The sequence below is a fragment of the Mirounga angustirostris genome, unplaced genomic scaffold (assembly GCF_029215605.1).
Source record: "Mirounga angustirostris isolate CCGP_5_RB_7025 unplaced genomic scaffold, mMirAng1.0.hap1 SCAF_1, whole genome shotgun sequence".
Taxonomy (NCBI): domain Eukaryota; kingdom Metazoa; phylum Chordata; class Mammalia; order Carnivora; family Phocidae; genus Mirounga; species Mirounga angustirostris.
In genome coordinates, this window is record NW_026991709.1 from 163,309,474 (window position 1) to 163,330,908 (window position 21,435).

The following is a 21,435-nucleotide window of genomic DNA, read 5'->3' on the forward strand; positions in this document are numbered from 1 at the left end:
TGAAATTCTTTAGCTACTTTTTAGATATTTGCAGCCTGAGAAGGCTGTTGGGATACTGAAGTTTAGCAAAGTGAGTCTGAAGTTATTTGTTGAAGCAAATGAGATTCTGTAACCTGGAACAACTACATTCAAGGTTTGTACAAATTGCTTTTGAAATGAGCTTGGCCATAATTCCATGTGTTTAGCTCTGATAAAGATGTTTAATTTTTGGATGTGGCTTTGTAATTATAAAAGTGTTGGAAATACTTAATAGTGAAAGAGAAATTCACCATGTAAAAGATGTTGGTGAAAACTTCTACTTAAAGAAAATGTCTTGTACTCTGTGATGAAATGAATATTGGAAGCCCAGACCGACATTCAGGGACCTAGTTTTTACTCAGCTACTAATGGTGCCACCTTGGGCACGCCATTTATTAGGCTTATTTCTCAAATGAGAAGTATGAACTATATCTTTGCTTCTCAAACTGTCTGTGGTGCAGACCCAGTTTTTATTTCTAATTCAGTGAGGACCAATATGTGCTAGATAGCCTCTAAGAGCCCTTGTGCCTTTAACATCACAAGAGCCTGAGTGAAGATAGTGATCACTTGAACTCGCATCCCTGAGGGACAAATCAGTCTTGGAAACTAATCCTTTGCGAAGGAGTTTGGTGGAGATGTGTGTTTTCACAAGGCAGAGATTTTAAGTGGCTTTGGAAAGCAACGTGCTATTCTGGTCAGAAATTTTTTTCCTTATATTTTGCATTTGCAAAAGCAACAGTGTGGTATTTTGCTCTCTTTCATGCCCATATCTTTTCTTTTCTAGCTTATCAAATATGGGGTCATTAGCACTAACATTTTAATTGAAGATCTCCTCAACTGGAATAGCTTATATGTTGCTGGACGACTCCAAAAACCGGTGAGCAAGTGTCTTATTGGCTGCCACAGTTAGGGATTTCTCTCCTCTCTAAACCGCACCCTGCTTTGATCTGTGTGATTGCAATGAGATGGATCGCCAAGAAACAGAAATGAATTTCAGACTCCTTTTACTCCCTATAGAATTTAGTGCCAAACAATACCCAGATATTACCCATGCTACTCCTGCCTTCTCTCTAAGGATACTCGAATTGTGGAGTGGATAAAGCTCAGAGTCACTGCATTTGGGCTTGGGAGGATGGCAGAAGAGGTGCCCAGTGCCTCAGTGGAACCTCTGTCAGCATAACCCAGATCACCATTCCAGAACGTAAGTGCCGTGGTGCACGCTTTGTCAGCCGTGCCTGGGACAGTGCCTGGGACATAGTAAGCATTCAGAAAACATTTGTTGAATAAGTGAATGAATCAGGTAGTCATTCAGAAGGGAGTAGATTCTGATTCCCTTTCTTACCGTCCTCAGGCCAGTGGTGAGATCCTGTTATAAAGTCTTTCCTTCATTTAGGATGCTGCTAGAGGAGGCTCTGGGGGATAGGCTTCCCCCTGAGTTTTAATAGAAACAAAACAGGAAAAAGGTGGAAAGGGCTTGAACTTTTTTTTTTTAAAGATTTATTTATTTATGGGGTGCCTAGGTGGCTCAGTCGGTTAAGCGGCTGCCTTCGGCTTGGGTCATGATCCCAGGGTCCTGGGATCGAGCCCCGCATCGGGCTCCCTGCTCAGCGGGGAGCCTGCTTCTCCCTCTCCCTCTGCCTTCCTCTCTGCGTACTTGTTCTCTCTCTCTATCTCTCTGTCAAATAAATAAATAAAATCTTTAAAAAAAAAAAAAGATTTATTTATTTATTATTTGAGAGAGAGAGAGAGAGCGCGCAGGGAGAGGAGCAGAGAGGGAGGGAGAGAATCTCAAGCAGACTCCCTGCTGAGCCCAGAGTCTGACTCGGGACTCCATCAAACAACCCTGAGATCATGACCCAAGCTGAAATCAAGAGGACAACCAACCGACTGAGCCACCCAGGCGCCCCAAAGGACTTGAACTTTTTTTTTTTTTAAGATTTTATTTATTTATTTGACAGAAAGAGACACACAGAGAGAGGGAACACAAGCAGGGGGAGTGGGAGAGGGAGAAGCAGGCTTCCCGCCGAGCAGGGAGCCCGACACGGGGATCGGGGATCATGACCTGAGCCAAAGGCAGACACTTAACGACTGAGCCACCCAGGCGCCCCAGGACTTGAACTTTTGACATTGTATTTGCATATTATGTTCCTTTTTTTTTTTTTTTTAAGATTTTATTTATTTATTTGAGAGAGAATGAGAGGGAGCACATGAGAGTGGGGAGGGTCAGAGGGAGAAGCAGACTCCCCGCCAAGCAGGGAGCCCGATGCGGGACTCGATCCAGGGACTCCAGGATCATGACCTGAGCCGAAGGCAGTCGCTTAACCAACTGAGCCACCCAGGCGCCCTATGTTCCTTTTTTTTTTGCAGATATATATAGCCTATTTTCTATGAAGGAGTCTTCATAGTTTAAGAACTATGCGAAATAGTAACAGTTGCTAATCTCACAGCAGGGAACAATTTTCTTTGTGCTGTTAGAGGGTCTCAGGCCCCAAAACAGGGTACATGGATTGTTCTCAAATGTCTCCCATAAGAGTGATTCTGCTGCTCCCCTTTTTGTCAGTTATGGCAAAAAATTAGGGATTTATACAAGCTTACCTCACTTGGTTGTGTCATAAAAATCTCTGTTGAGCAGCACGTGGGTGGCTCAGTCGGTTAAGCATCCAACTCTTAATTTCAGCTCAGGTCATGATCTCAGGGTCGTGAGATCGAGCCCTGCCTCAGGCTCTGTGCTGGGTGTGGAGCCTGCTTAAGATTCTCTCTCCCTCTCCTCTGCCCCTCCCCCCACCCAAATCTCTATTAATATACACGGGTGGTCACAGTTCTCTTGCCTTGCTTCTGGACTTAGAATTTAATGGTGTAGCTCATTAAAACATCCAGAAACACTTGATGAGAGCAATAGGTATATGGGTATGTCCATATATAAAAATTTGTCAAGCTGTACTCTTTAGATTTGTGCATTTCACTATGTAATTTTTACTTCAGTAAAAACATTTTTTTAAAGATTTATTTGAGAGAGAATGTGTGTGCGCATGTGCGTGCAAGCGGGAAGAGGGGCAGAGGGAGAGGCAGAGAATTCTGGAGCAGACTTCCCACTGAGTGTGGAGCCTGACTTGAGGCTCTATACCAGGACCTTGAGATCATGACCTGAGCCAGAATCAAGAGTTGGCCACTCAGCTGTCTGAGCCACTCAGGCACCCCAGTAAAACATTTTTTATTAAGTCCAGAAACAATAGGCTTACTAAAATAATTTCATATTTATGTAAATGAATTTCTCATTTCTAAGCTGGATAAAGATAATCCAGTAAAGCTGGATAATTAGTAAAATAATTGAATGAATAGAAATAATTGAAAATTTGTAAATATTAATTTTCCTTCCAAATTTTTTTCTTTCTTTTTTCTTTTTTTTAGTTTATAAAATATGGGGGCACCTGGCTGGCTCAGTCAGTGGAGTGTGCAACTCTCGATCTCGGGGTTGTGAGTTCAAGCCCCATGATGTAATTAGAGATGACTTAAAAACATAAAAAAGATTTAAAAATAAAATAAATTTACAAAATATGTAGCTTAATGGGAATAGTAATGAAAGCGGAATTAGAAGCCTTAGGTCTTATTCATTCCTGCCACTTGTTAGCTGTTTATGTGAATTTAGGAAACTTGTTTTATCTTTTTGAACCTCAGTTAATTTATCTGTAGGATGGAGTAACAATACAGTACTTGCCCTCACAAAGGTGTTGACAAGTGGAAGCAGAATGATAAAGCCGGAAAGAACAGGGGTGTTTTAGAATCAGATGTAGGGTTTGGGTCCCAGCTATGACACTCCCCAGCTATGTGACCCTGCACCAGTGACTTAATTTCCCTGAGCCTTGGGACATCCTTCTCTGGATTAGGCTGACGACATCAACCTTAAAAGGCATTTGGGAAATGCCTAGATCTAAAATGCCTAGCACTTAGTAGATACTCAGGAAATGATCATTCCTTTCTCTTTGTCCTTGCCTATCTCAGAGTTATTTTGAGATAAAATGAGATTTTGAATGTGAAAATGTTGTATTATTCTCTGTGCTATGCATTGTGCTTGGAATATTTCAATTTTTTTCTTTTAAATAAGCTTTAGAAAATGAAACGCCATGAAATCTCAGAATTTAGCACTGGAAATGACCTCAGATTTCATCTAAATGTCACATATCCTGATAAAATAAAAACAGCAATTCAAGACCAGTAGTAGCTGCTACAGTCATCTTGATAAAAACTGCATTTCTCAGCTAACTTGGGAAAGAAAATGTTATTGAGAACAATGACTGTTCTTCAAGCTTACTAAACTAATAACTCAAGAAAATTAGTCTATCTTAAGACTCATTTGAAAGTGTTGAGCATAACACATGGTAAGAAATTATAAATGGGTGAATTAACTCTTTCACCATTTGCATTTTCCCTGTCACATGGAAATCACTGCTAATCAGAATTGTCAGTGGTAATGATATTTTTAAACCAGTTATTTTTACCGCTAGATGGCAGCAAATAGTAATCAAACGTGAACAAATCTGATGAAAAGACAGGGTTGGTAGCCTTGTGGACAAAAAAAAAAAAGGTGAAGGTCTTAGAATTGTGAGAATATGAGTACAAATTCTTTGTTTTTATATATTTTAAAAGAAAGAGGTATTTTATATTGTCTAAAGCTCTAAAATTGTCTTCCATATTGCAAATAGAACAGAATTTCCCAATTCAAGTCTTTAAAAGGAATATACAGAGGGTGTATGGGAACTCTCTGTATTTTCCAGTCAGTTTTGCTATGACTCTAAAACTACTCTAAAAAAATAAAGTTTATTAATAATATTTTCAAAATATAAAGGAGTACCTTGCTTAAAAAGATGGACTTTTTGGAAAAAAATTGAGTGTAAATTAAATTTCTATCATACTTTACCATTAACGTACCCCATAATTGAGGTTAGATAAGTCATTTTTATTTCTAGTGCAGTTTTAAGTTTCTGAGTCACTTACCAAGACATTTTTCAAGAAAAGAGCCATGAAATTTAAAGTAGTTAATAGAATCTTGTGGCCAGTTCTTTTTTAAGTCAAAAGAACCCTAAAGTAATATTAATAGTCATTTCCTAATTTATTTAACATAAGTCTGGATTTTTGTATTTCATGTTTTTAGTGTATAGATAATTTGGCTTGAATTTTTAAAGCATTCTCATTGACATACAGTAGTATTTTGCTACCTTGTTAAGAGGATTTTAATTTATTTTAATGTGTTCATTCCAATATTTTTTCTTTTATTTGCTAGTAATATAGCTTTTTTATAACATAAATTATTGAGATAGAATTCATATATCATACAATTCAACCATTTAAAGTGTACAGTGGTTTTTAGTATATTCACGGTTTTGCAATTATTATCATATAATAACTTCATTGATTTACTTTTTGTGGCTAGAAAAATCCCAGTGGTATTATAGATCCCTGAAAGAGAGCTGGAAGACCTGACTTACTGGTCTTGGCTCTGCCCGACTGTGAGCAAATGTTTGTGCCCCTAGCCTTTGAAATGCAAAATTTGAGCCATTAATTTACTTATTCAAGAGACAAGTTTCTTCTCTGTGGATGCTAAAAGAATAAAAAAATAACACCACATTGCTGGCCCTGGAAGAACCCACAGTCCAACAGGTAGATGATAAGGTTTCATCCAACTCGGATGTTCAGTGTTTCTTCTTGGTCCTCAAGCAGTGACCATTTAGAAAAATTAACTTTTCTGACCATTTGGAATGGAAAACTTCTATGGGAAGTGCCATTTGGTTACTGGTTGAGTGTTTGAAGGCTAGGTAGGGCCTTGTTCTTTGTGACTATAACTTCACTGTTTGCAATTCAAGGACTGTCTCCATGTGACTGTATTATAGAGGAGACCACATGTGACTCTTTTTTTTCTATCTTGAAAGGTACTCACAAATCTCTCAAGTTGAAAGTCCCTTCAAGCTTTACCCCTTCCTCTCTCCAGTAACGATTTTCCCCTTGGCAGTGTTAATGCTATCTATACGGTTCAGGTTGGGGCATTCCCAGTCAGATACAAACAGCTATTCACAAATCTGAGGACTTTCTTTTTTTCCCAGGCCTCTCTGGCAGTGTCCCAAGAGTTCACTGGCTTTTCACTCTGAACCACAAATAACAGTGCTGCCGAGACAAGTGCCTAGGTCACCTTACACTGGAGAGCCAGATCAGCACAGTTGCAGTCTTCTGAATTGACATTTTTCCTTTGAGTAAGGATGCTTTTATTTTTACTCTCTTAACTTAAATAGCAAACAGACTGCTTTTTTACAACCGAAATAGAATGACTTTCTGGGAGAATAAGTGTATTGCTTTAAATAAGAAGATTTCCCCAAACTTACTCTCATTTGTTAGCATCTCAGAATAACTTCTGTTTTCACTGAGTTTCTGTAAAAGCCACCAAAAAGAGAGAGGACGAAGAATTATTGAGCAGGACCTGGTTGAGGATGAAGAACAGGAATTTGGAAGTAAACAGGCTTTGTAGGGTGGTAGAAAGAGCTCTGGGTAAATCAGGGACCTTCTACTGGTATGCCGCTACTTCTCAAAGGAAGATCTTTTAACCCTCTGGGCCTCAGTTTCCCCATTGGTAAGATGAGAAGCTTGCCCTCCTAGATCTGTGATTCTATATGGAATACAAAGTCTGGGAAAGTTATTCAAGGAATGAACATTGGAGTTATATAGGAACTTCACGTTTCTTTTAATCATCTTTCAAGATAAGAAGTTAACCAGAACAACAATAACAAAAAAGTTAACCAGAACAGATACCTAACTGAATGCATGAGAATAATTCAAAAAATTTAGAGCTGGATCTGCCAAGTATAAGGGTGTTACCCTGATTTTTGCCATCAACTCATTATGCAACATTGGGCAAGTCATGCTACTGGACTGCACCTTCGTTTTCCTTTCTGCAGATGATTGCAGTAATACTAAACTCACCCAAGTGCTGAAAGGCTTAATTAAGGGCTATTAAGTGCTGTAATTACAAGGGAGGAATTGGTAGTATTGAATAAAGTGGCTTACCTACCATATGAGAGGTTTGGGTATTATAAATATTCCCTTAGAAAAAAGTAGGGACAAAAGGTAGAAGATAGAAGTTAGACTCTTAAGTTAATAAAATAGTTATGTTTTATACTGTCATTTTTGGCAGTTAAAAAAAGAAGAAACTACTTTGAGACATACATCAGCCTTTCTCCTTGCTGTCTAATAAAATTCTAATTTAGTTTTCTGATAGTGTATGCCTTTTTTTTTTTGATAGTATATGTCTTTTAGTGCCATCTTAATTTTTCTCAGAAATCATCTTTATTTGACAGATAAAAAGCAACTTGAGCCCTGTTTTCTAGAATTGGGGAAGATTTGGTGACAGCACTAAATGGTTTACAGAAGGTGGATACATTTCAGATAGGTGAGGGTCCTTTTTAGGGATTTGTAGACTCTTTCCTTGTTTATAGACAATCAGTCAGAAGCGGCCTGACTGATTTAAAGCCTGATTAAGCCTGATGGTTTAAAAAGATTATACCAAGAGTGTAAATTGGCCCAACCACTCTGAAGAGCCATTTGGCATTTCTACTTCTAAATATATACCTGAGAGCCGTGGTTCTCAAAATGTGGTTCCTGGACCGCCTGGGAACTTGTTAGAAATGTATATTTTCAGGCCTGACTCAGATCTCCTAGTCAGAAATACTGGGGGATGGGCCTAATAATATGCATTTTAACAAGCTCTCCCAAGTGATTGTGGTGCTTGCTAAAGGTGAGAATCTCTAGCCCAGGGAAGCTTGTATTGCGCCCAAAGACACAGAAGGAAGCTCACTAACCAACAACCTTATCAATTTGATTCTGTTATTAACCCCATTTTACTGATAAGGAATTATGGCCCTAGTCACAGAGCTAGTAAGAGATGGAGCTGGGTCTTGAACACATTTTCTTAACTACAGTGCAGTCTTCAAAACAGAGTCTCAGAACAGACTGAGCAATTTGTATTTTAATGGATTTGAGGAAAGTCAAAGAGAGTACCTTCTGCTGTGTATTCAGGAGAAAAATCCTTTTTTATTGATCAAGGCATTCACTAGTACATTAGGTGCTCTGCATTTATTATTTGATTCAATCTTTGTAACAATTCTTTGATGCACATTTATCGCCATTTTATAGATGAGGACTTAAGTTCAGAGAAGTTAAGTAATTTGCCCAATTTCACACAGCTAGTAAATACCTAGACCTGAGCCCATACCTACCCCCAAACCCATACTGTTTCTACTGTAGCTAATTTCCTTTCCTTTTTTCCTTAGTCAGGTTCAAAATCAGTTCAAAATAAAGCATGAAGTGCTTAGGTTATATATGGATAAGGACAGAGGTGAGTTCTAAATAAAGAAGTAAAATGCCTTTGTCTACCATAAAATTAAGTAAATAACAATGAGATTATAAAATTTAAAAATACAAAATTTCCCAAAGGATGTTTATTTCATTTATACTGACTTCTTTTTTAAAACCCATGGAGAATTTCCTCATTTAAGAGAAGTATTTATTTTGTTTTCTTTCCTGTATCATGATATCTTTAATTCTGGCATAAAACACAAACCCTTGGGATTGCTTATTAGAATAATAATTATTTCGTGTCTACTGGCCTAATATTCCAAGATCTTCAGGGCTAAGAGTTTGGGATAGTTCCAGTGCATGTGTAAACCCATAGCTTGACCGATAGTCCACTTCGACATTTTTCTTCTAAATGTTCTGCTTTTTTGCAGGTAAAAATCATAGCAATGAATGAGAATGTTGCTCTTAGGTCAGCCCTCGATAAAAATCTGAAGAGTGCTGTGACCACAGCTTTCCTCATGCTCCCCGAAAGCTTTTCTGAAGAAGACCTCTTTATAGAGATCGCCGGACTCTCTTATTCAGGTTAGTAGATTTGGGCTCACATTTTCTGCAGGAAGGAGATATGTTATTTGAAGAACATGCAAACAAACATCCTGCTCCTCTACACTGGAGCTGCGGCCCCCCTGCTCCTGGATCCCGCCACTTCCTGTGCAGGTGACTGCAAGAACCCCATGATTTGCCTCCTTGCCTCCAAGGGCTCTTTCTGTCCACATCTGTATGTAGATCACCCCAGGATAGTCTTGTTGTTACTATTCATTTTCATTTTGAAACAATTTCAAACTGACAGAAAAGTTTTAATAATACAAAAATTCTCATATGCCCTTTCCCTGACTTTGCCAATTTTAATGTTTCACCACATTTGTGTTATCATCCTCTTTGTCCCGGTGATTTTCCAACTTGAGTGTGCATCAGAATCCCCTGGAGGTACTGGGCGCACCCCCACACAGCTGCTTTGGCAGGTCTGGGGTGGAGCCTAAGAATTTGTGTTTCTAGCAAGTGGATGATGCTAGTGCTTCTCCAGGGATCCCACTTAGAAAACCACTGCCCTCTCTGTACCTGTAAATACTGTATTATGTATTTTATTTTTCTGAACTATTTGAGAGTAGCTCACACATATCCTGTCCCCTTCAGGCCACATATTTCCAATATATGTTCCCCAAGAACAAGGACATTCTCTTCCATAACCACAGCACAGTTACCAAATTCAGGAAATTTCACACTGATACAGTACTTTTTTTTTTTTTTAAGATTTTATTTATTTGACAGAGAGAGCACAAGCAGAAGGAGATAGAAGGAGAAGCACATTCCCAGCTGAGCAAGGGGCCCCATGTGGGACTCGATTCCAGGACCCTGGGATCATGACCTGGGCCGAAGGCAGCTGCTTAACCAGCTGAGCCACCCAGGCGTCCCGATACAGTACTTTTATCAGATTGATGATCCATAGTCCATATGTTGTCAGTAGTCCCAATGATGTTCTTTTCCTCTCAAGTACACAATCTAGTCAAGGATCATATTTATTAAGATGCCCTGTCTCTTCTATCTTTTAATCTGGAACACTTCCTTAGCCTTTCTTTGTCTTACATGACATTCACATTTTGAGTCTCAGACCAGTGATGTGTGCCTGATAAGCAAAGTTTTGCCTCTTCTAATAGAAGCAATCAGTGGTGAGACATTTGAAAATGAAGCAAATCCCCTGCTTCTTATCAAACTTTCCCTCTTAGATCGAGCATTAATTGATGATTCTTGCTCCAGTCTTTACTACGATGGTTACAAAGTGGCGACTTTCCAAGTTCACCTCTCCTTGCCCATTAAGGAAAAGCTTTCCCTTCTTCCCCATTCATTAGTTTATTTATCTAAATCTTAACTTCCTTTCCCTCTCTCCTTAAACCAGTGTGTTCCTCAGAGATGTCAGGGGCCCCTTCAAAGGGAGAGGGGAAAGCTGAGAAGATAGAGCCCCTAGCCCCTCATCCTTCCTGTTTAATGTATTAAGGATCCATGTAGAATTTTATTTACAAAAAAGTAGCCTGCTACTTAAAAAACAGTTTGAAACCACGGTCTTAAGTAAATGTCTTCTTTCCCAACTTTTAAGTGTGAGTCAAAGAACTCTATGCTGAAAACATTGCAAAAGAGTTTACTCATTTTCTGAATCCATGTACAGATAAGATTTCATGGAAATAAAATGCTGAAAGAGACCGTAAAAGCCTTGTTCTCCAGGCTTTTTCCCAAAATGCAGCTAGCAGGACTACAGCTGCGGTCGCAACACTGGAGAGAAAGGAAGTGACGTAACCTCGGTCTTGGTCGCTTCCAGCTCCACATGGCAGCATCCCTGCCTTTCAACAGGAAGTGGGGGGGTGGGGGGCAGAGGCTGCTGTGGCTAGGTACCAGAGTGAATGGGCCTGCGTGCAATGTGTGGGGAAAGCGGGTCACCCTATTAGGGTGATTCCCTCCCCTTGCTCCCCTGTGAAAAAAGATGGACCCAAAACCTTTTATGAAGGGTTGACTTTGTGGGAGAATGATGCAGAGCCAATTTCTTTTTTTTTTTTTTTAAAGATTTATTTATCTACCTTAGAGAAAGAGAGAGCACAAACAAGGGGAGGGGCAGAGGGAGAGAAAGAGGGGAAGCAGACTCCCCGGCTGAGGAGGGAGCCCAATTGGGGGGGGGGTGCGGCTCTATCCTGTGACCCTGAGATCTGAGCAGAAACCAAGAGTCCAAGGTCCAGCTGACTGAGCCACCCAGGTGCCCCAGGGTAAACTTTTTAATTCAATTATAAAGTCAAAAGGAAGAGGTATTGGTTTGTTTGTTTGTTTTTTTGACAGGAAGTAGGTTTTATTGGTGGGCAATAGTCGGGAGGGGGCAGTGCCGAGGTTCTCATGAGTGCAGAGCCCTCCATTTGTCCAAGGGGCCACGATTAGGGATGTATTTGACCCCACAGCCATCTGGGATAAGCCGCTTTTCAGCCACCATGTCTTCAAATTCATCCGCATTAAACTTAGTAAAGCCCCACTTCTTGGAGATGTGGATCTTCTGGCAGCCAGGGAACTTGAACTTGGCCCTGCGTAGGGCCTCAATCACATGCTCCTTGTTCTGCAGCTTGGTACGGATGGACATGATGACTTGGCCAATGTGGACCCTGGCTACTGAGCCCTGGGGCTTTCCAAAGGCACCCCGCATACCTGGATGCAGAGCCAATTTCTACTTTGCCCACACCACTGCCACTCCTCCATTTCCTCCCCAGTGATCGACATCAGCGTAGTGTCAGGTGGCTTCTAGGAGCTCCTATGAATTCTGAACATGGACTAAGGAAGTTTCTCGAATGGCATAACCGCCTTTTACCTTTCAGCAGACTTCAAGTTGGCATGCAAGCTGCTATCAATCTGTAGCTGACTTTTGCTTTGCCTCCTGGGAGGGCTGTGTTTTATGCCGGTTTCTCCTGTACTGTGAGACACGTACAAAGTGTTGAGTAAGTGCTTGCTGACTCATAGCGGTATCATCGTCTGTTTTGCTGCTTTTATAATTGTCATGAAGGGCTGCTGTGTCGTAGTGCTGTACCAGACACAGTAGGTGCGTGGGTGAGTAGATAAGGTGGTAGGATGGATCTGTAGATAAATCGATCATTGGTTCCGTCGTTGAATCCTCACACGACTGTTGAACAGATATTTCCCGCGTGCCTTCCTGTGCCACACGCCGCGCTAGGCCCCGGGTGTACACTGCTCAGCCTGACACGAGTAAGACTCCTTGTGGGGTTCATGTTCCCTTAGGCAGAGGCAGACAGTCAGGAAGCAGAAAGGTCATTTCAGAGAGCAGTAAGTGCAATGAAGAAAAGAAAAGAAATCCTGAGGAGGGCCACCTCTACCTTGGATAGGCAGGGAGGGCCCTCTAAAGTGGTGCTGTCGGAGTTCAGATCTATTGGTGGCAAGGAGTCCACCCCGCACTGCTGGGAGAAGGGCAGACTGGGAGAGTTGCTTCCTAAGAGGCAGGTCCCATCCTTGCTGCGCCTGATTCCGGCTTTCTCGGCTTCCAGTTTCTCCCATTTCTCATCTCGTCTCCTCTTGCTCCCTTGCCATTATATTATTTATTGCTCAACCCAGACTTGGATCTGAGAATTTGGCCAAGGATCCTACATTACTCATTTCACTGAGGTTGGCTTCTTTATACTGCAAAACTTAGGACACGACCCTTGGCACATCCTCTCCACAGGGAACTGATTCCAACTCTGTGCAGTCCCTAGTTTATGAATGAGACACTTTCCAAAAAGCGTTCTATATGCCAGTTGTTTAGAACTGGGAACATATTTTTCCACTAAGACAACATTATATGCTGCTCCTAAGCCAGAACACTGTATAATTAATGGTTACCTACTCCGTAATATAATGAAATTAGAGTAGAATAGTGAGGATAGGGAAGGATGTAGGCCCTGCAGGTAGATGCCTTTCATAGGTATGAGACCCGCCCCAGGCCATGTGTTGAAAGGCAAGCCTTTCCTCCTCTCTTTCCTAGACTTCTGAGAACCCATTATCCTTGAACTGATTGGATTCTACCCTGTTGCCAAACCTCCCAAGCCCCCAGAATATTCTAAACTACAAATTACCCACCAATCTCATTTTTATTTACAACTTTGACATTTATTTTCCACTCGAGAGATAACACGTTGCTCCTAACCTGCGTAGGTTAGCATTTCTCCCTGGAAGGGGGTAGGGCTGGGGAGACAGGAAACAGCATCTCTCCATGTTATTAGACAAGTTCCTGCCAGTAGTTACTAGCAGAGGCAAGATCTGTCTGTATTACTAGTAGTAATAATAACCCCTTACGTTTTATATAGTATTTAAGGATCATTTTGACTGCCTTGGGGTTGGTATTGATGACATTGCTGTAAATGATGGTGAGAAAGGAGTAGGTGGAAGATGAGAGCCTGCAAAATTGGGGAGGAGAAAGCTTTCTAATCCTTCAGTTATTCTTAGAAGTCAGCATTTAAGTAAACAGAAAAGGAAAACCAAATGAGCTTTAAAGGGTCACCTTGACCTTTCTCATGTAAGTACAAACCATTAAAATGACTAATTTTACATAATGATCCTGGTTTAACATTTATCAAATGAATCAGCGTCCCATACCTCATGAAGAATTAAAGCTATAATTTCTGCTCTAAAGAACTTCACATTAATAAATATGCAGTCATAGTGAGTCAATGATAGACTTAAAAAACAACACGTATAGAAAAGACAGGGAGTGTGAAAGAACACGGCTTGTTTAGGGAATCAGGAATGGATTGATGTGACTGAAGTCCATGGCTCATGGCAGGAGAAAATAGTACTTATTGTTATGTGCCAGGAAAAACTCTCAATACTTTTGATCTAATAACTAGTTTAATCCTCTCAGCCCTCCTTTGATTTGCATGCTGATTTATTGCCCCATTTTAAGATGGGAAAACGGAGGCCCAAATCTGTCTGGTGGGTTCGTAGGTGGTAGAGCTGGAATTATAGCCCATGCTCTTCACCATTTAATTTCACTGCCTCTCAGGTATTTTGGACAAGAGGTTAGGCCCTGGCCAGGCCAGACAAGGCATTGAATACAAAGTTAAACGAGACTGGAATTTGACATCCCGTACACAACTAGGAGCCACAGGAGGTTTCAAGCATTGCAAGATGGCATGAGATTTGTTGCTGTAGAAAGATCATCTTGCCAGCACTGTGCAGGAGGGAGGGAGACTAAAAACAGGGAAAAGTCTTACTCACTGAGCAAATAAGGATGAGCGTCTCCTATGCCAAGCACTCTTTAACCTCTGTGGATGAAGGAGGTAAATCAGGCAGGCATCATCCCTGCCATTGTGGGGCTTTCATTCCAGTTGAAAAGTCAGACAGCAGACTTGTGGCAGCGTTCAAATGGGAGGAAGATGAACGTGGCTTATGTTAGTGTAACCAGGGAGGGCTTCGGTGGGAGGTGACGTTTGAACTGAGCCCCAGTGGGTAAGGACCCAACGAGGAGAGCCCACATGAGAGCCGTCCAGGCGGAGAGGAGTCTAGTTAGGCTGTACCCGTGTCCCGGCCCGCCTCGCACCCTTGGCCTCTGGAGCAGTTCTGTGGCACAAAGAGGCACTCTGTCCATCTTTGTTGGCTGGATGGACAGAACGGAACCAGAGTAGCACCTCAGCGAAGTGCACAAATTCTTGTGAGCAGAATTGACATTCAACCCTTAACTTCTTAAATTAAGTATCTTATTTTGTACCTTGCTTCTGTTTTTGTTTTTTTTTTAAACATATTATTTCATGGAAGGCAGAATTAGGGAAGTGTTTAAAAGCTGGGGCTCTAGAGTCAGAGGTCTGGGTTCAAAACCTGGCTGCACTCATAATTTTTTGCCTTCAGGCAAGTTTCTTAGCTCCTTGTGATTCAGTTTCTTCATCTCTAAAGAAGGGTTTTATATGGATTAAATTAAATGATACATGCAAAGTTCTTAACACAGTGGCTGACACATAGTAAATGCTCAGTAAGTGCTATTCGTTGTTATTTTAGATACGTGTTTGTACTCACACAGCCACTTGATGTAATAAACAAAAGAAAGGGAAAGACCACAGTCAGACCTGAGTTTGAATACCGGCTTTCTAGACGTGCTTGAACATTTTGAAGCCCATCTTCTTACCTGTAAAACAAAATAACGGTCTTGTAATAAGGATTTCAATGAGATAATATAGATGAAAGTCCCTAACATCATACCTCATTGATAGTTGGTGCTTAGAAAATGATTGGTATTATTATTTATTACTGTTAACATATTATTTCTGGCCACACAGGTTTTTCTTAGGTTGAGACACCATTAATGCTCATTTAGTGATAGACGGACACTCAGGTTGGCTCCATTTATCATTGTTTTATTAATGCCTCTGCTGTGAATCACTTTGGAGAAATTAGTTTGGTAGGGTAAGGGGGTCGAGGGGGCCACTAACTTCCTTGGACATGTTCTCCAAAATGCAATTTTGTTGTCAGTTACAAGAATTACAAAACTTGTTACATGTTGACAAAAATTAGCAGGCATTAGAATCCACTTAGATCAGGTGGATTCATTTGGCCCTTTCCTGTCCTTGAGGAGTGAAAAACACCTTCAAGCACTCTTGTGTAAGAGAGAGAATGGGTTTCTTTCAACGCCAGATTGTCTGAACACAAGCTCAGCTACTTCTAGGAATCAGACAAAACGAGGAAGTTGCCAGTTGAGTGATTCTTGGAGAAAAAAAAATTAGAAATGGGTGCCAGCCCTCTGAAGTGTGAGTAAACATCTTCATTTCTGAATCCTAGTAAAAGCCAGTAAAGAAACTTTTTCTCTGGAGAGCTTTTAAGATTTATTCCACCAGAGTCGTACCATCTGAAACCTTGCAAGCGGTGTCATTGGATAACTTGAGTATTAGAGATTGACTATTTCAGTAATCTGGAAGCATATTTCTCTATGCTTGGCAAGCTTGAGCTTTTGCTGAAGGCTCAGTTGGAACTCTGTGCTCAGTCACTGGTTAATTTCTGAGAATGCAGTACTCCAGAAGGGATATTAATTGTCAATAATTCTTAATGTTTATGGATTACTTAATGTGTGTCAGATATTGTTCTAAGTGTTTTATATGTATTAACTCATTTAATGCCTGAATCTTATAAACTACCTACTGTTATTGCTTCCATTTTACATTTGAGGATACTGAAGCCCAGAGAAGCTAAGTAACTTGCCTTGGGTCAGGTAGCTTATGAATACCAAGCTAGGACTTAAACACAGGTGGTCTAAAAAATAAATAAATAAATAAACAAACAAACACAGATGGTCTGGTTCTAGAACCCTTTGCTCTTCTACTAAGGGTCTGTGGTGTTGGGTGTCGTTCCTGGTCCGTACCTGGGACAGGCTTTCCCCAGACCCCAGGTCCCTGGGTGGCTCACCTCCCTCCCTAGCTGCCCCCCACCCCTGTCCTGTCATCTTTCTCTGCTTTGTTCTCTCCATAGCACTGTCTGAAATACTGGTTATTTTATTTGTTTGTTGGTTGGTTTGTCTTTGTTCCACTACTAAAATGTGAAGGGCAGAAATGTTTGTCTTGTTTTGTTCACTCCTACCGCAGTCCTTAGAGTGGTACCTGACACATTCTAGGTGCTCAGTAAATATGGAATGAATGAATGGATGAATGACTGTAATATTGGTTCCTTCCTGAACCAATATCGTCAACCTGATTCCTCCCTATCCCTTTCTACACTCATCCACTTTGTGTTCACTAAAGTGTGGGAAAAAAAGTGATTCAAATTTGTATCACCACGTACATCAGCTATTCTTTTTTTTTAAGATTTTATTTATCTGAGAGAGAGAGAAAGAGAGATGTGGGGGGAGGGGCAGAGGGAGAAGGAGAAGCAAGACTCCCTGCTGAGCCAGGAGCCTGATGCCCAGCTCTATCCCAGGATCCGAAGATCATGACCTGAGCTGAAGTCAGATGCTTAACCGACTGAGCCACCCAGGCACCCCAAAGCTATTTATTCTTCTCTCATTGTCTTCCACATGCAAGTGGTGTGATATGGTGTCTTTTCTGCAGCCTTGGAGATATTTTGGGGAATGCATTTTGAATGGGGTGGTAGACTGCCTCCTAGAAATACTGTCCTAGTCATCTATGTTAAAATAAGTATTGTTTTATATACATACAGAAGAATGACTTAGGGCCCTTTTCTCATACTGTACACAAAATTAACTCAAAATGGATTAAGGATGTAAGAGTTAAATGTAAGAGCTAAAACTATAGAGCTCTTAGCAGAGTGACTTTGGGTTAGGCAGTGGTTTCTTAGATATACACCAAAAGCACAAGCAACAAAGAAAAAAATAGATAAATGGGAAAACTGTTTGAAAATTAAACTTTTGTGCTGCAAACGATACCCTCAAGAAGGTGAAAAGGCAACCAATAACTTGGGAGAAGAGATTTACAAATTGTATATCTGATAAGGAATAACACCAGAATATATAAAGAATTCTTGGAATTCAATAAAAAGACAAATAACCCAATATTAAAATGGGCAAAAGATTTGATGGCCATGTTTTCAAAGAAAGTATACAAATAGCAAGTAAGCACATAAAAAGATGCTCAACATCATTAGTCATTAGGGAAATGCCAGTGAAAACCCCAGAAATGGTGCTTCATACCCACTACAGTGGCTATAATAAAAAAGAACAAGTGTTGACAAGGATGCAGAGAAATTGAAACCCTCATGCATTGTTGATAGGATTGATTGTAAAATGTGCAGCTGTTTCAGAAAAAGAGTTCAGCCGTTCCTGAAGATATTAAACATAGAGTTACCATTTAGCCCAGCAATTCTATTCTCAAGTATCTACTCAAGAGAAATGAGAACACATATCTATACGAAAACTTGTACACAAATGTTCATCACAGCTTTGTTATAATAAATAGCCAAAAAGTGGAAACAACCCAAATGTCTAGCAGATGAGGAATGGATTAAAAAAATCTGGTATATCCATCCAGTAGAATATTATTTAGCCATAAACAGGAATGAGTATTGATACATGCTGCAATATGATGAACTAAGTCATAAAAGACCACTTATTGTACAATTCCATTTATATAAAATATCCAGAATAGGAAAATCTAATATCTATATGGAAAGTAGATTAGTCTTTGTCTAGGGCTGGGGATGGAAGGATGGAGGGAGACAGAGTGTGCCTGCTAATGGGTACAGGGTTTCTTTTTGGGAGGCCAAAATGTTCTAAAATTAGATGGTTGCATAACCCTTTAACATACTAAAAATACTAAAAAAATTGTATATTTTACATGGGTGAATTATATGGTATATGAATTATATCTTTTTTAAAAGCTGTTAAAAAATGAATATTAGGGCCACCTGGGTGGCTCAGTTGGTCAAGCGTCTGCCTTTGGCTCAGGTCATGTGATCTCAGGGGCCTGGGATCGAGTCCCACATCAGGCTCCCTGCTCAGCAGGGAGTCTGCTTCTCCCTCTCCTTCTCTCCCTCCCCCTGCTCATGCTCTCTCTCTCTCTCTCTCTTAAATAAATAAATAAAATCTTAAAAAAAAATGAATATTATTTGGGGCACCCAGATGGCTCAGTTGGTTGAGCATCTGACTCTTGATTTTGGCTCAGGTGATGATCTCAGGGTCATGAGATCAAGCCCTGCATAAGGCTCCAAGCTCAGCACGGAGTCGGCTTGAGTTTCTGTCCCTCTGCCCCTCCCCCCTGGGGTGCGCACTTTCTCTCTCTCTCTCTCAAATAAGTACATAAATCTTTTTTAAAAATGAATATTATTCTGCCATATCAACATCCAGTTTGGGCTACTATTCTTAAAAAACACTACCACGTTAGAAATACCCACTTCTGTAACCCACACTGAAATGATCTGTTTTCATAGCACTTCCTGCCTCAGGTAGGGCAAAGATCTTTATATCTCCAATATCTGGCACAGCTCCTGGTACTTACTAGCCGCCCAAATATTTATCGAACTGAAATAACAGCAGTATTGCAAGGAGTTTAAGAGGGGAAAAGTTAGCCAGTTATTATTTTCAAAGACTTAGGGCTTCCTCTACCCCCTATCCTTTCCCCATCCCATATGCATATCATAGCAACAGGACTATCTGCTTTACTATTTACAAAACATTCACTACTGCCTTTACTCATTTAAATCTAAAAATAACCTTGTGAAGTCAGTGTGATGGTTACAGCCATTTTACAGGTAAGAGGACTGACTCAGAAGGGTTAATCTCCAGTTACCCTGGGACACTGCCAGACTTGAAAGCCAGGCCCTTTCCACTGGACAGTGCAGCCCCTTACATCCCTACGTTCATAATAAGGCCCTTGGCCATTGGCAGCATGCTGGAATCACAGAGCGGGCCAACTATAGATGCTTTACAAGCCTCTGGGTTTATTGCATTTCAAAGTCGAAGAGAAATTATCCTTTTGGTCACCCATTGTTATTAGACTGGCAGTTTTCTGGCTTGAGCAGTCAAGAGTTAAACTTACCAGTAGAGGTATAAAATAAAATAAAAGTCAGCAGTTGGTTTTTCTCAATCCCTGTGTTTTGTTGCAAACATCTCTGGAGGTAAGAAAAATTGATTCTTATGATCAAAATGCTGGGTCATGCTGTGCCCACAATTTTATTCATTTTGTTCTGAAGAAATGGGTAATAAGCCCATTTTCTTGCTGTTCCCTGTGGCTGAGCTAGTTCGGCTGCACAGCAGTTGGAGAAATTCAATTCAGCAGACATTATTGATGCGCCTTCCATGTGCCAGGCAGTGCACAAGGAGCTGGAGATACAGGGATGAATAAGCCCCAGTCCTTGTTCTCAGAGTCCAGAGTATTTTCCAGGCCCTTTAATCAGGACATGCAGATGCTCTTTGGGGGAGGCTTTGGATTAGTTTGCTTTTACATTTTGGTAAAATACAGCCACTCTTAGAAAGTTACTATCTAAAATGTAAGAACTCCCTGTTGAATGTACAAGAAGAAGAAAAATGACACACATGTTTAGAACTCAACGGTGATACAAACTGATCTTTCACGTCAGAGCCAGCCATGTTGGGTTCAGAGTTGGATGACATTTTATCCCTTCCAAGATTGATAGAATCCATTTATAGGCTCTAAATAAAAGCCTAAGGATTTACACGATTAAAAGTTAACCCAGCTTCCTCTCCATGCATATTTGCCAAGTTAGCACGTCTGTGCACCCCATGCATCTATTTAAAAAGGCTAGAAGTAATATGCCAACATTATAGAAGTGAAGGAAATGAAGGAAAACTGCAAAGTAGAGTAATACTAGTCACTGAAAATGTCACTACCTCGATCCCAGAGGTGGACCTTTGCACCTCAATCTCCTCATCTATAAAATTGGGAATACTTAATACCTTCTTTAGGAGGCTTTGCTAGGACTAAACGAGATAACAGCGTAAGGCGCACACACTCCCCAAAAAGCCCACAATAAATGTGTACTTATTAGAGCAAAAACATTTTTATGTAATCTTTTTGTCTCATTTTTCCTCTTTTTATACCAAGTTGTTTTCTTGTTGTACTTTTGTGTGTTAGTTTCTTACTATTATATGATCATTTTCCACCTTGCTGTGTATGATTATTGTAATTTTTAATGGTTGCACACTGTTCCATGGTAGGGTATGGAAGTACCGTTGTAACTTACCCATTCCTCTGCTGTTCGACGTTGGGGCTGCTTCCAGTGTTTCAGTATTATAAATAGTGCCTCAGTGAACGGTTGTATGTATGCAGTATATTCACCTACTTACTGGGAAATCTCAGGTAGGTGATTTCATCTCCGTCTTTGTTGCCCTGATGCTAAATGGGGATAGAATAGTATCTCTCTGAGGGGACAGAGATGTGTGGATTAAATGAATACAGCAAAGCACTTGCAGCAGTGCCTGGCACTTACCAGATGCTCAGCGAACATTACCTCGGGACCTCTGTTTGGGTCTGTTTTTTTAAGCTGGAGATGGGGTTGTTTCATCCACTGCTTTCCAAAGGATTTTACCAGTATTATGTGAAAGAACCAATTTCTCTAAACCCTCTCTAGCAGTCACCCCAGAATTTAACTATATAACTCTCTTTCCCTTTAAAATAATAGTGAAAAGGGGCGCCTGGGTGGCTCAGTGGGCTAAGCGACTGCCTTCAGCTCAAGTCATGGTCTCGGGGTCCTGGAATCAAGCCCCGCATTGGGCTCCCCGCTCAGCGGGGAGCCTGCTTCTCCCTCTACTGTTCCCCCGTTTGTGCTCTCTGTCTCTCTCTCTCTGTGTCAAATAAAATCTTTAAAAAAATAAAATAGGGACACCTGGGTGGCTCAGTCAGTTAAGTGGCTGCCTTTGGCTCAGGTCATGGGTCCTGGATCCCCGGGTCCTGGGATGGAGCTCCACATCGGGCTCCTTGCTCAGCAAGGAGCCTGCTTCTCCCTCTGCCTGCCACTCCCCCAGCTTGTGCTCGCACTCTCTCTCTCTGGCAAGTAAATAAATAATAAAATCTTTAAAAAATAAAATAAAATAAAATAATAGTGAAAAAATAAGTT

At 40.7% G+C, this 21,435-nt stretch overlaps 1 protein-coding gene across 9 annotated transcripts in view; it reads left to right on the top strand.

The window, feature by feature from the left end:
* TAMM41 (TAM41 mitochondrial translocator assembly and maintenance homolog) overlaps positions 1–21,435 on the top strand; it is an 88,116-nt gene that overhangs the window by 4,654 nt on the left and 62,027 nt on the right. For 5 of the 9 annotated variants that reach the window (XM_045861822.3, XM_064592262.1, XM_064592251.1 and 2 more), the window contains 2 exons: positions 803–895; positions 8,787–8,937. In XM_045861822.3, the coding sequence (XP_045717778.1) occupies positions 803–895; positions 8,787–8,937 (244 nt within the window). Of the gene's footprint in view, positions 1–802; positions 896–1,109; positions 1,220–6,113; positions 6,261–8,786; positions 8,938–21,435 lie in introns of those variants that run through there. The other 4 variants (XM_064592271.1, XM_064592283.1, XM_045861826.3 and 1 more) reach the window with 3 other exon arrangements.